The sequence below is a fragment of the Oryctolagus cuniculus genome, chromosome 3, assembly GCF_051225735.1.
Source record: "Oryctolagus cuniculus isolate XC-2025 breed Fujian yellow rabbit chromosome 3, ASM5122573v1, whole genome shotgun sequence".
Lineage (NCBI taxonomy): Eukaryota > Metazoa > Chordata > Mammalia > Lagomorpha > Leporidae > Oryctolagus > Oryctolagus cuniculus.
The window spans coordinates 17148639-17162286 of NC_142869.1; the positions used below are offsets into that span (position 1 = coordinate 17148639).

Genomic DNA, 13648 nt, shown 5'->3' on the forward strand with positions numbered 1-13648 from the left:
CAGAATCCGGCGCCCCGACCAGGACTAGAACCTGGTGTGCCAGCGCCGCTAGGCGGAGGATTAACCTGTTGAGCTGCGGCGCTGGCCTAAAATATGTATTTTCAATATCTGTTGACAGATTTCCCAATATAAAGGCTGATGAAAATCTATAGGGAACCAAATTAAATGTGACTCACTCATTAGACATGAATGGAGTACCCATTTAAGCACTAAGTCTAGGCCATAAGAATGTAATAAGGCCTGTCCCGGTTTCTGAAGTTCTCATAATTGGTCTAGAATGACATATTTCCATTGCAAACTCTTCTGTCTGGGGAGAAAGGAGAGATAGATATAAGGTAGTAGAGGAAATTAAATATCATTTGATTATTAGGTACTACTTGGAAGGGCTTGGTGTCCACAGTAAAATATAGAAAATGAATTTCAGACTGAGATTTGAATCATTATGATTTGGTCAGTGTTGTTTTTTGATGCACATTTTATCCATTTTTTTCTCTGTGCTTTTAGCCTCAGCACCTCAATCAGATGAAGGATCTGACATTGACTCTGAACCAGACTTACCACTAAAGAGGAAACAGCGCAGGAGCCGAACCACCTTCACGGCAGAACAGCTTGAAGAACTGGAGCGTGCTTTCGAGAGAACCCACTACCCTGATATTTATACCAGGGAGGAGCTGGCTCAGAGGGCAAAGCTTACTGAGGCCCGAGTACAGGTACTGCTCTCCAGACATTCACATCCTACTTAAATCCAGATAGGAACCAAAGCCATCTTCCCCTCTGACACATATTTTAAACCAAGAAAATAAGTATATGAAGAATGGCATTTCATGTGGACCCACATCTTTGGAGTTTGGTTACTATTAATAAGAGAATGTGGCTATATCATTTAAGACTCTTAGAAATATGTTATTTCATGTTCCTCATCATTTTAGGAATGCTTATTGTGCACTAGGCACTACATGCATGGACTTTGGGGGTGAACACAGGTAACAGCCATCATATTTTGAGTAGTTACTCTGCAAGGTACTCTTTTAAGTGCTGTACATGAATGAACCCATTGCATCACTACCAAACCCTTAGGTTGGATCTATGACTAACCCCATTTTATAGATGAAGACACTGAGACTAAGACTATGTAAGATAAACACCCACAGTCATCTAGCTGTATAGTTAGTATAGAGGTTCCATATGCTTCCTCTTTGTGGCCTTTCCATTAGGAAAATATTCAAAAGTATATCATATAAAGTTCCTTCCTTTAAGGATTTTATGGTCTAGAAATACTTCAAGTATTCATGTTATTTGGAGAAATAACATCTTTTAATTATCTTTTGAACTCTTGAAATTGCTCTCTAAACCTTTTGGAAAAGGCTTCTTACATGGAACAGGTTTCTATTGAGTACAGAATAGTGTTTTAATCATTAATGATGACTTTCCCCTTAAGCTGGTAAAGCAGTGTTTTAAAGAATACAAATGTCTTAGTGTATTTTGGAACTTGTTACTGCCCCAGAAGTTAAATTACTTTATCTGGAAAAGTTGTGCGTTATTCCTGGATACTTGACTTTTATAGTCAAAGTCAGGCTAGAGATGCAGGAGTGAACAAACAGTTGACATGGTCCCTACACTGACCAATGCTCTCACATATGTGGAGCGTTAACTCTCCTATTAAGGATATTTACAGAAACAGCCTCTTCTAGGCTGCAAAGCCTTGTCAGAGCAGTTGTTTTATTTAACTTTCCATATGATCATCATAGTGCCAGGAAAGTTGAGGAAAACTAATATGAATTAAGATATTTCCTCTCAAGAAACTGCCATCTAATAGGGGCAACAAAGTAAAATAAAAATAATTTAAAAGCAAAGCATATGTGTTGTGTGTTGAAAGAGGGAGAAGAAAGTGCAATTGAATTGAGAAGAAGAAAGAATGAGATATTGGAGAAAATTAAATGTGCATAAAGTAGACAGATTTGTGGTGGGCTTTCTTGGCTAGGTGGATATCCATTGGGCAGGAAGGGTGAGGAGACTACAGTGGTAATACAAAATTATATGACTAAGACACAGATTTTGGCCGGTGCCGTGGCTCAATAGGCTAATCCTCCGCCTTGTGGCGCCGGCACACCAGGTTCTAGTCCCGGTCGGGGCACCCGATTCTGTCCCGGTTGCCCCTCTTCCAGGCCAGCTCTCTGCTATGGCCCGGGAGTGCAGTGGAGGATGGCCCAAGTGCTTGGGCCCTGCACCCGCATGGGAGACCAGGAAAAGCACCTGGCTCCTGGCTTCGGATCAGCGCGATGCGCCCGCTGCACCCATTGGAGGGTGAACCAACGGCAAAAGGAAGACCTTTCTCTCTCTGTCTCTCTCTCTCACTGTCCACTCTGCCTGTCAAAAAAAAAAAAAAAAAAAAAAGACAGATTTTGAAGTGTGTGGGTTACATATAAGATGACCTTTCATTTTTACTGTAGTTGTATAAAGGAAGAATGATTGTCGAATTTGATTAGAGTATATGGAGTTGTGGAGTGGTGGAAGGAATATGATTGGGTAGCTAGGTTGAGGACATCTCGTGGAAGGATAACGTTTCAGGTTCAAGAGCTCACTTGATGTGACAGGCAGTGGGGGCTATGTCATGGACTAGGTAGTGGCAGTGGGAGTAGCTATGAACTGTGCAGTGGGGAACACGCTCTTTACCCAGTGAAGTGGCTAGAATTCAACATTACATATGAGTGTTATAAAATATGTATGTGTCAAATCTATTTTGCTTTCATCATTGTTCTGTGATTACTTGGTTTAAATGTGAATCAAAGTCCAATCATTTGTCTATTGAGTGTCCACCATATTCCAGGATTGGTTTCTGCACTGTGTGGCTGGCCAAACTCCCATGTTGGGGCTGCTCTTTAGATCAAATGTTAGCCCTGAACTCAGGTTGAGTAAAAAAGTAAACATTTATTTTAAAGAGATCAGACAAAGAGGAGAATGGAAAACTGAACAGAGAGTTCTGTGCTGCTATCCCTCATTTCTGCCTTTGTCAAAAAAGAGGATGGGGCAGAATAAATTCCAAGCTCATGTAGCGTGTATAGTATTCAAGGATAATAATAATGGCTCATTAACTTTCAGAGGACATGGGATCAAACCAATAAAGAGTGGTTCATATTTTTCTATGCAGTGACCTCCTCTCCCAAACAGGGCCCTCATTAACGTAACAGCTGTCTTAATGTGGCTTTAACCCGGTGACTCTTTACATTCCTTATGGCTTCCTTAGTTCCCTTGAGACACATCATGTCTTGCTCCACAGCTATGATCTACAGCCTAACAAATTCCCTAGAACACCCAGCATATGGATCTTTTAGCTAACCCAGCAGGGAAAAGAAGGGAGTAGTTAATCACTGATTAAAATGCCAGAAGAAAATCCTTAGTTTTTAGAGGGATCTGGGAAAGCAGTAGCAAAACCAACCTCATTTGAGTGACAGTGAGAAAGTATGAGTTAGTTTAATTCAGGGCACCTGAGAGAACCAAACACCAATTTCTACCCCCTGCCTCAAACCCCAAACCATGTCTTTATTCCACATTTTTTCCCAAGTAAAAATATTTCTAAAATATTTCTGGGCTTTTCTGGATAGAGATGAGATTAAAGTTATAACTCAGGCATTTGTGTTCATAAAATTCATTTGGATAATAGCTATGTTGTGTTTATCATAGCCAAATCTCAACACACAAAAATTGTTGTACACCAAAGATTATGTGCCTAATAATAACACTGCAAGTTAAAAAAAAGACTTTTTACTGAATTTATCAGGGTAGCTGTTAACAGGCAAAGAATGGCAAGCATTTATGTTTTGAGTGAAAGAATTATTGCAAATATAGTGTGCAAAAGTTTTAGTAAATATTCCATTTAAGAATTCCACTAAGTAGGCAAGTATCATTCTGTTTTACCACCAAGATAATGGAAAACAGGAAAGGAAACTACTTGTGGAAATAGCATGAAACTGGGAGTCAGATGATGTGGGATTTGGTGCTAGCTTGCCAAATGTGTTTTGGTGACCAAGTTGCTTAATCTTTCTGGACTTTCTTTTTCTTTTTTTTTTTTTAATTTACAAATATGAGGTAGGTTACATCAGATGATCTCAGCCTGGGTCCACAGCCAGGTTAGCCTTGGGATCTGGGAGACTCAAGACTTGTACACAGAACTTTATGCCTATATGCATGTGTGTGTGTGTGTGTGTGTGTGTATGTGTGTGTACACAAATATAACTGCAAAATGGGCCTTTGCCTTTCATCTTCTCAAACACCATCTTTCTCTCACCCCCAAATTAAAGGCTACTGGGTGCATGATTTCACAGAATCCTTATAGCATGAGTAACTTGAGATTCTCAGGGAAGCCCAATGCTGACATAAAGCCACCTAACAGATTTGTATAGTTCAGAAGTAAAAACAGTCGTATAGTTCAAAAGTAAAAATAGAAGTAAAAATTATGAACTCTGCAGTGAAGCAAGAAGCTGGCCATCCTGCAGCTCTCTTCAGGGATTGCTTTTGGGTGTCTCAAGGTCTAGTTGAATATGCTTTAGTGTGTGTCACTGGTCCTTTGACCATGCGCATGTCCTTTGACATGCCTGAGAACATGACATCCCTTTTTGTCAACTTTACTCACCCCCTTTCTCACCTGCTCTTTATACGGTGGCCAAAGCTAGATAGCAGCAATGGTAGGAGGGCTATGGAGAGCATGGCATAGAAAGGGAAAGGGGATGAGGGTAAATGAGACAAGGTCCACAGAAAGAGCAGCTGTCCCAAATTTGCCTACCTGGACAGTACTATACTTGCATGGCAGCATTAGTGTCCAGTGTTTAATCAAGCATCTTATGATCTTGTGAATTTTCTGTATAAAGACTCATTATTATATCCTCTGCCTATTATCAAATTTATTTGAGGGGCAGGTCATGTGGCATGGTGGGCTAAGCTTCTAACTGCGGCAGCAGCATCCCATATGGGTGCCAGTTCTAGTCCCAGCTGCTCCTCTTCTGATCCAGCTCTCTGCTATGGCCTGGGAAAGCAGTAGAAGATGGCCCAAGTGCTTGGGCCCCTGTACCCGTGGGGGAGACCCAGAAGAAGCTCCTGGCTCCTGGCTTCAGATTGGCTCAGCTCTGGCTGTTGCCACCATTTGGGGAGTGAACCGGCAGATAGATGAAAGACCTTTCTCTGTGTCTCTCCCTCTCTGTGTCTGTAACCTTACCTTTCAAATAAATAAAATCTTAAAAAAAAATTTGAAACAACCCATCTGGAATAATGCAGGTTATTTTGAGGAGGATAGCAGTAATGTGAATCAGTAATTAAAAAAATTCTATGTATTTATTTTCATTTTATTTGAGAGAGGGAGAGGGAGAGGAAGAGAGAGAGAGGGAGAGGAAGAGAGAGCGCGAGAGAGAAATTGATTTTTCATTCGCTGATTCATACCCTGCGCACCTGCAACGGTCAATGTTGGGCCAGGATGAAGACAGGAGCTAGCTGGGAATACAATCCAAGTCTTTCACATGGGTGGCAGGGACCCAGGTACTTGAGTCATCACTTGCTGCTTCCCAGGACGGGCATTAACAGCAATCTAGATCAGAAGTAGAGCAGCTGGACTCAAACCAAGCTATCTGATATGGAATATAGGTGTCTCATGTGGTAAGTTGATCTGTATGCCAAGTGTCGCTCCCCGTCTTTGTGGAGGAACGACACAGGACCCTGCGCTGTTCTTTTGTCTGCTCGGCCCTCCCCAGGTTTGCTGCTGGTTCTTCCCGGGTTGGCTACCGTCCCTACCACCTCTGTGGAAGGGCGGTTCCCCCTGCCACATTCCCCACTTCTGCGGGGGAGCGGCACACCGCCGGCCGGCTCTCTCGGGGGCTGCACAGGTGTTACTTCAGATAGATGTTCCCCTTAGATGTTCCTCGTGCATGCTGTCTCTCTCCTCCTTTATAGTCTTCCTCCGCCAATCCCAACTCTGCTGCCCACACGCCGAGTACGCTGCTCTCCTCCAATCAGGAGCAGGTCCTACAGTTTATTGGTTGAACTGGAGGCAGCTGTGTAGAAGCTGTTTCCCTTCTCAGCGCCATATTGTGGGAAAGCAGATGCATAGAATAAGTCTTAATTCCAGTAACTTAGTCTAGTCCACGTTGCTCCCAGTTGCTCCCCACACCAAGCACCTGCCCTTAACCATTAATTTATTGATGGCAAAATTAGGTTTATACCATGGGACAACAAGCAGCAATTCATGAAACTGGGAAGCAAGTTTGACCTAAGCCTCCATTCAAGTCAAACTGACTTTCAGTTCTTGAGGTGTTCTTTGGGCACTTCCTGGTTACTCATTGGCACAAAAAAGCTTTAGCTGCAGACCCAAGAACAAAGGAGACAAAGCAAGGCTTTAATTCTTTGTTTTCTTAGACAGAAGTGCCAATGTGAGACTTATTTAATAGCTGACATTTATTGAACACTTAATATCTCCTGGTATTCTTTTAAGTGCTTTGATTGTACTGCTGTTTTTAATTGCAACATAGTTTTTTGTATTTCCCATTTACCAGAAGAGAGAATAGAGGCCCACAAGTATTAATAAAATTGTTTAAGGTCATAAACTTAGTAGGCAGGGAAGCTGAGGCCCAACTTTTGCTGGGTCTGCACTGCAACTATGTGAGTTAAAAGAATTATTCTGTCTTTACAGTGGAACATATGAAGTTTTTCTCAACTTATATTGTTGAGAGTTGGAACACTTGATTACTTACTTTAAAATTTATGAAAATCTTATTCTTGTGCCATGCATTGTTTTTTTTTTTCTTACTAGTTATGCTTATTTAGAGGGCCTTTTAAATTTAAATTTTGCATTGGGGTGGCTGTTTGGAGCAGCAGTTAAGTCGCTGCTTAAGGTGCTTACATTTCACATCACAGTGCCTGAATTTGAATCCCAGCTGGACTTCCAATTCCAATCTCCTGCTTCTGCAGACTCTGGGAGGCAGCAGCTGATGGTTCAAGTGGTTGGTAACCTTCTAGCCCATGGAAGAGTCAGCTTAAATCCAGGCTCCTGGCTTTGGCTTTGCACAGCCCTGTTATAGGCATCTGGGCAGAGAATCAGTAGATGGAAAATTTCCTTCCTCCCGCCCTCTCTCTCTTTTCTTTCTCTCTTTCTTTCTTTCTTTCTTTCTTTCTTTCTTTCTTTCTTTCTTTCTTTCTTTCTTTCTTTCTTTCTTTCTTTCTTTCTTTCCCTTCTCTCTCTCTCTCCCTCTCTCTTTCTCCTGTTTCTCTTTCAAATAAAATGAAAATACATAACAATTTTAAAAATTTTGCTTCAAAAAAATTGGGCATCATTATACTTCAGGAACACACTTAAAGATCATTTTCCAAAAGGTAAGAATATACTATTATAGAAAGGGTCAGTAGAGAGACCTGCACATAACAGAAATTGACAGAGTCAGATGAAATTAAACAAGGCTGCAGTTCATCAAATGAAACAAAAACTTTGAGGAAGTTTTAATATTGTGAGATTTTACATGCAATTAAATACTCTAATACTAGGTCACTAACTAATCTGTTTCTCTTGTCCTCACTTCCTTAATATGCTGAGTGATGTGGAAAGTCAGGTAATGTGTGGGGACAATGAAATTACAGTGAATTATAGATTACAGTGACATTAACAGGTACATAGCCAACTCTGTAAAATTTGTTCTTTCTGCCCCACCAAAAAAGTGATTGGTTGAAAACTTATGTTCTCTCCTGGATCATCAATTAAAGTCCAAATTGTCTCTGTTAGTGATTTTTTTTTTTCAAAAGAAGGAGAAACTTCTGGTAATTTTAACCATTGAGTCATAAAAGTGCTTTGTCTATTTTAGATGAACTTATTCAGTCTTACACACTCATCTGGGTCACTCTAGATTATTCACTGACTGTTAGAAATTAGTGATTCAATATTGAAAAAGTTATCTAAGACTTCTGAGTATTAAGAGCATTTCTTTTAATTAAATATAGGATGCTAACAGCATTCCAGGGTCTCTGTGCTTATTCTGTTTGGGCATTTAGAATGAAGGTTATTTCAAGGGCACCTGTTTTTTCTTTCCTACTCAAAGTAGAGGGTATGTCTTTTCTGAGTTTCAGAATAACAAAGGCAAGGACCACATCTCAATTTGTGACTTCAGTGTATTTTCCCTTTAATCTTCTTTGTGGCAGACTCAGCTGGTTTTAGGAAGTACAGAAGGTTGGCAATGGTAAGATGGTTTTAAAAATCTGGATAAATGGCCCAAGACAGGCAGATCAGTACTCAGAAATGCTGGTTGCTGGTTCTCTCTGGATTTATTTGGTCTAAATTTAAACATTTAAATTCCTTCCTTTAAGAAACTCTTGAACCTCCTGCTGAAGGTTTGTTTTTCAGTAAAAATTTGCTTCCCAACTATTTCTCTTTATCTTTTTTGTTGTAGATATCATGCATACTATATCATAAATATAAAAATTTTAAAATCCAACTCCTGGTGTGTTTCCTCAATATCTTCAATAGTTATTTGTATCATTTTGGAAAGAATGAAAACAAAACCAAAAATCCCTATACCTCTAGTCTGTTTGAATTCTATCTTTCAAAGGCATTTATAGGAAGTTATGATGTTTCTTCTTTATTGTTAGACAAAGATTTTTTTTTAATTTAAAAATTGGGTCATGGTGGAATTGGAATGAACCTTGAATCAACAGTAGGTTGAGAGCAATAGAGAGTTCAGGCATAGCCACCCCCTGGGCAAGTCAATCTTGATTTACTTATCTAAAGGTTACAGAAGGAAGTTGGCACAGAGAGACTGGCAACATGCTCTGAGAACAACCCTAGTGTCAGTTTTTGAGTTCTTCACAAAGCATCTCATCAGTGGAATTGAGGTTAGTGAGTCTGCATGAGTGAAGTCATATCAGGACTTGTTGGAGTTCAACTCTCTTCCCAGCCTCATACATAAAGCTGAAGGTGCACTGCACATAGTTGGTCTAGACAGATGTGGAAGAGCACTTCACCTGGGTCAGGAGTACCTCTTGAACCTTGAGGTTTTATAATGTAAAACATGATTATGGTGTATGGTGCTGCACACAGTAAACATAGGGATAAATATCACCCAAAATTCCAACCCACAACCTCCTTAGGCTAATGCAGATTGTTCCAAACACTTTCTTGAAAATAGTTTTCTTATCCTGAATCCTCTGGAAGTCATAGTAACAGGCACTTAGACTTACAGTGAGAAGACACAATTGGTACAGCCTGAACTCGAGTGCTGTTCATGGTTCTATTATCCCAGGTGGCAATTTATTAAGTTAAGTAAAATTCTAATTCAATTATGTATCAACATGGGAAAATATTGACTTACCTTCTTTTCCTGTTGGTAACTTAAGGAGTTTTACATGTTAATATGTTGAGGAAATTCAAACAGCTTTTCTTACCAGTACCTTGCAACAATGGTTAGGGAAGACAAAACTCTTTTCAGACAAATGGTCAGAAAATATTCATTTATCTTCTCTTCTGGTTGGAAACATAAAAAAGTATTATATGTTAATATTTTGAGGAAGTTCCAACATCTTTTCATATTAGCGTCTTGCAAAATAAAAGACTTTTAAAATACTTGGGTGAGTAATAAAAATTTGAATAGATGTCTTAGCAAAATATTTGCTAAATTGGGCTTTCCTGCTTCAGAAGGGAGAAATCTTTCTGTCTTTTAAATTATATGACTTTAAAAATCACAATGAAGTTGTATTATTATTAACCTTGTTCCCTTAGTTAATCAAGTCTCACATTTTTCTTCGACTGATATTCTGGAACAAGACTAGTATTTCTATTCTAGTCTGTCACCTCCATCTATAGTGATCTCTCCTCAAAATCATATCCAAACTTAAAATGAACTGAAACTTTGAATCCTGATCCTATGCACATTCAAACACAGAGCCCACACCTCTAGTGAACAATTGTTTTGGTCTCCTTGTCTCTGTGAACTCTATGAGGACAAGGCTGTAGGCTATGTGCGTGTGGGGACCCTACCTTGTTCCTCACTTATCTCTCCATCTCCAATCAAGAGTGCTTTCTCCACATTACGTTTCAAAAAGCTTTTAATTTAGGAATTAGAGTATCTTTAATTGGTAGAAATCTTTTTTCATTTTAAGGAATATACGTGTGCACTTTGAAAAAAAAAAGTCACTCCATGTTCTACACTTAAATTCTATAGATGGGGGCTGGCACCTTGGCTCACTTGGTTAATCCTCCACCTGTGGCGCTGGCATCCCATATGGACCTCGGCTGCTCCTCTTACAGTCCAGCTCTCTGCTGTGGCCTGGGAAGGCAGTGGAGGATGGCCCAAGTGCTTGGGCCCTGCACCCTCATGGGAGACCAGGAGGAAGCACCTGGCTCCTGGCTTTGGATCACCCCAGTTCCAGCTATTGCAGCCATTTGGGGGGTGAAGCAATGGAAGGAAGACCTTTCTCTCTGTCTCTCTCTCTAGCTGTCTATAACTCTACCTGTCAAATAAATAAGTAAATAAATTCTATAGACGTAATATGTAAGGGCAAGATTATGGGTCCATTAAAGGCCTTATGTCACAATTTCTCACCATTTTAGATGCTCTGTTACATTTCTTGCTGCTATTTTTGCCCTTTACTTTATTGACTCATACAAAATATTTGAGTTTTGAATTTCTTGAAGGCATTTTATTCAATTACACCAGATTTTCTTAATGTACCTTCTTACCATAATTCCTGACAGGGTGTTAATAGATGTTAAAGTTGTCATTTTTTTTTAACTTTTATTGAATGAATATAAATTTCCAAAGTACGACTTATGGATTACAATGGCTTCCCCCCAATACCGTCCCTCCCACCCACAACCCTCCCCTTTCCCACTCCCTCTCCCCTTCCATTCACATCAAGACTCATTTTCGATTATCTTAATATACAGAAGATCAGCTTAGTATACATTAAGTAAGGATTTCAACAGTTTGCTCCCACATAGAAACATAAAGTGAAAAATAATAGATGATTTTTTTTAAATGATGATGAAATCAGATCAGACCTACTGTCTTGTTTAATCCCAGTGAGAGTCAAGTTGGGAGTTGATAATTTCCTTTTTTTTTTTTTTTTTTTACAGAAGATCAGTTTAGTATACATTAAGTAAAGATTTCAACAGTTTGCACCCCCATAGAAACACAAAGTGAAATATATTGTTTGAGTACTCGTTATAGCATTAAATCTCAATGCACAGCACATTAAGGACAGAGATCCTACATGAGGAGTAAGTGCACAGTGACTCCTGTTGTTGACTTTACCAATTGACACTCCTGTCTATGGCATCAGTAATCTCCCTATGCTCCAGTCATGAGTTTCCAAGGCTATGGAAGCCCTCTGAGTTCTCCAATTCTTATCTTGTTTAGACAAGGTCATAGTCAAAGTGGAGGTTCTCTCCTCCCTTCAGAGAAAGGTACCTCCTTCTTTGAAGACCTGTTCTTTCCACTGGGATCTCACTCACAGAGATCTTTTGCCAGAGTGCCTTGGCTTTTCATGCCTGAAATACTCTCATGGGCTTTTCAGCCAGATCCGAATGCCTTTAGGGCTGATTCTGAGGCCAGAGTGCTATTTAGGACATCTGCCATTCTATGAGTCTGCTGAGTATCTCACTTCCCATGTTGGATCACTCTCCCCTTTATTTATTCTATCGGTTAGTGTTAGCAGGTACTAGACTTGTTTATGTGCTCCCTTTGACTCTTAGGCCTTTCATTATGATCAATTGTGAACTGAAATTGATCACTTGGACTAGTGAGATGGCATTGGTACATGCCACCTTGATGGGATTGAGTTGGAAGTTGTTAATGAAAGCACAGAACTAATTGTTTTAGATTAAAAAATGCTTTCCTTTCATGAAAGCCTCACCTCTTTGGGATTTATTTCCACTGAGATCAGTTCAGTGTCTCAAAATTATTCTCCTATTCAATTTATAAGACTGTCCAGGTGCAATACCCATAATGACCATAGAAATTCAGAGATAGACTGATAAGAATATAAAATACTAGACTTTGTGTAATGGGCAAGGACAAATTTAAGACATATGCTGTGTAAGGGTCAAAGGTTCCAACACATGAAGGTGGGTGGGTGGGTGTTGATGGCAGTGCTGGAGAGTTCCTGTTGTACTTCTGCTTGGCGGTCCCTCTCCACGACCACCACAAGATTTATGGGGGCTACTGCAGGACCCTGGAGGATCCTTGAATCCCTTCTACTGACTCCACTCCTGGCACTTAACTCTGCTTTCACCCCTGACGGTATACCAGACAACATAGAAGGCAGAGGCACTTGCATCTATTTGCCCTGGCAGTAAAGAGACTTTCATCTGTTTTAGCATGCAAAATTCATCAAGAATGTGCTATTAATTCATCAGTGAAATCCTCAAATTTTACATTGTATCCATAGGTCTGGTTTAGCAACCGTCGTGCAAGATGGAGGAAGCAAGCTGGGGCCAATCAACTGATGGCTTTCAACCATCTCATTCCGGGGGGATTCCCTCCCACTGCCATGCCGACTCTGCCAACATACCAGCTGTCAGAGACCTCTTACCAGCCCACGTCTATTCCACAAGGTACAGAGGAAGAGTAAAAGAGATTAAAATGTAACTTCCAATTGCTTTCTCTGGTGGATATTTTATACACTGAGATCCTTCTGCAATGTTGACATTGATGCTTGTTTGCAAATCAATTATATTACATCAGGTTGTCCTGAATGTACCTGTCACATTTCAGAAACATAGTTTGTTGTCTGACATGTCTGAATCTCTCTAGATAAACTATGTGGTAACATAATACCACTGCAGTATTTTAAAACAAAACAACTTTCCTAAACAAACCTGGGATTTGCTTTTCTTTTGTTAAAATTTTACCACTACATTTGTACTCCAGTTTGCAAATAACTGAAGTTCTGTGATGGCTACCAACTGCAGTAGTCACAGAGGAAAGCTCTTTGGTAAAGTTACTATTTGTTAGAAGCACATAGAGATCAATGGGATGATATTAAATACTAAGCCTCAATTATTTTGAGTTATGAAAGATAGCATTCCAACTAAATGCTTTAAAAACGTATTTGATAAGAAATTTGAAACTTGTGGTTCCTTTATTGGCTAATTCTTGTATCGATTAATCACATTCACTACCCAAATAGGCTTGTTAGCATTGTCAGTGTGATTTCTGCATCCATACTCTGGGCAAGTGTGCTATGAGAGTACATACCTAAATTATGTGTCTAGAAATAGGTGCAGAGAGGGTGTGTGACTATTTGCTAGGAATGATTCTAAACCTACATATTAAGAGACACCTTTGACATGAACATTGGATCTGATGAATGTGTAGTACTGATGGCTTAGTGCACCGTGCTGTCTGTGGCCGCCTGCACAGAACTTAATGGCTGACAATCTTTTTTCATTTCAGCTGTGTCGGATCCCAGCAGCACCGTTCATAGACCTCAGCCACTTCCTCCGAGCACTGTACACCAAAGCACTATTCCTTCGAACCCGGACAGCAGCTCTGCCTACTGCCTCCCAAGCACCAGGCATGGATTTTCCAGCTATACAGACAGCTTTGTGCCTCCGTCGGGGCCCTCCAACCCCATGAACCCCGCCATTGGCAATGGCCTTTCACCTCAGGTCAGTCTTGTGTTT

At 40.1% G+C, this 13648-nt stretch overlaps 1 protein-coding gene across 4 annotated transcripts in view; it reads left to right on the forward strand.

The window, feature by feature from the left end:
- Positions 1-13648, forward strand: part of PAX3 (paired box 3) — a 118479-nt gene that overhangs the window by 84234 nt on the left and 20597 nt on the right. For all 4 annotated transcript variants that reach the window (XM_089328978.1, XM_017343154.4, XM_002712497.6 and 1 more), the window contains exons 5-7: positions 505-710; positions 12412-12577; positions 13419-13633. In XM_089328978.1, coding sequence (XP_089185104.1) covers positions 505-710; positions 12412-12577; positions 13419-13633 — 587 coding nt within the window. The remainder of the gene's footprint in view (positions 1-504; positions 711-12411; positions 12578-13418; positions 13634-13648) is intronic.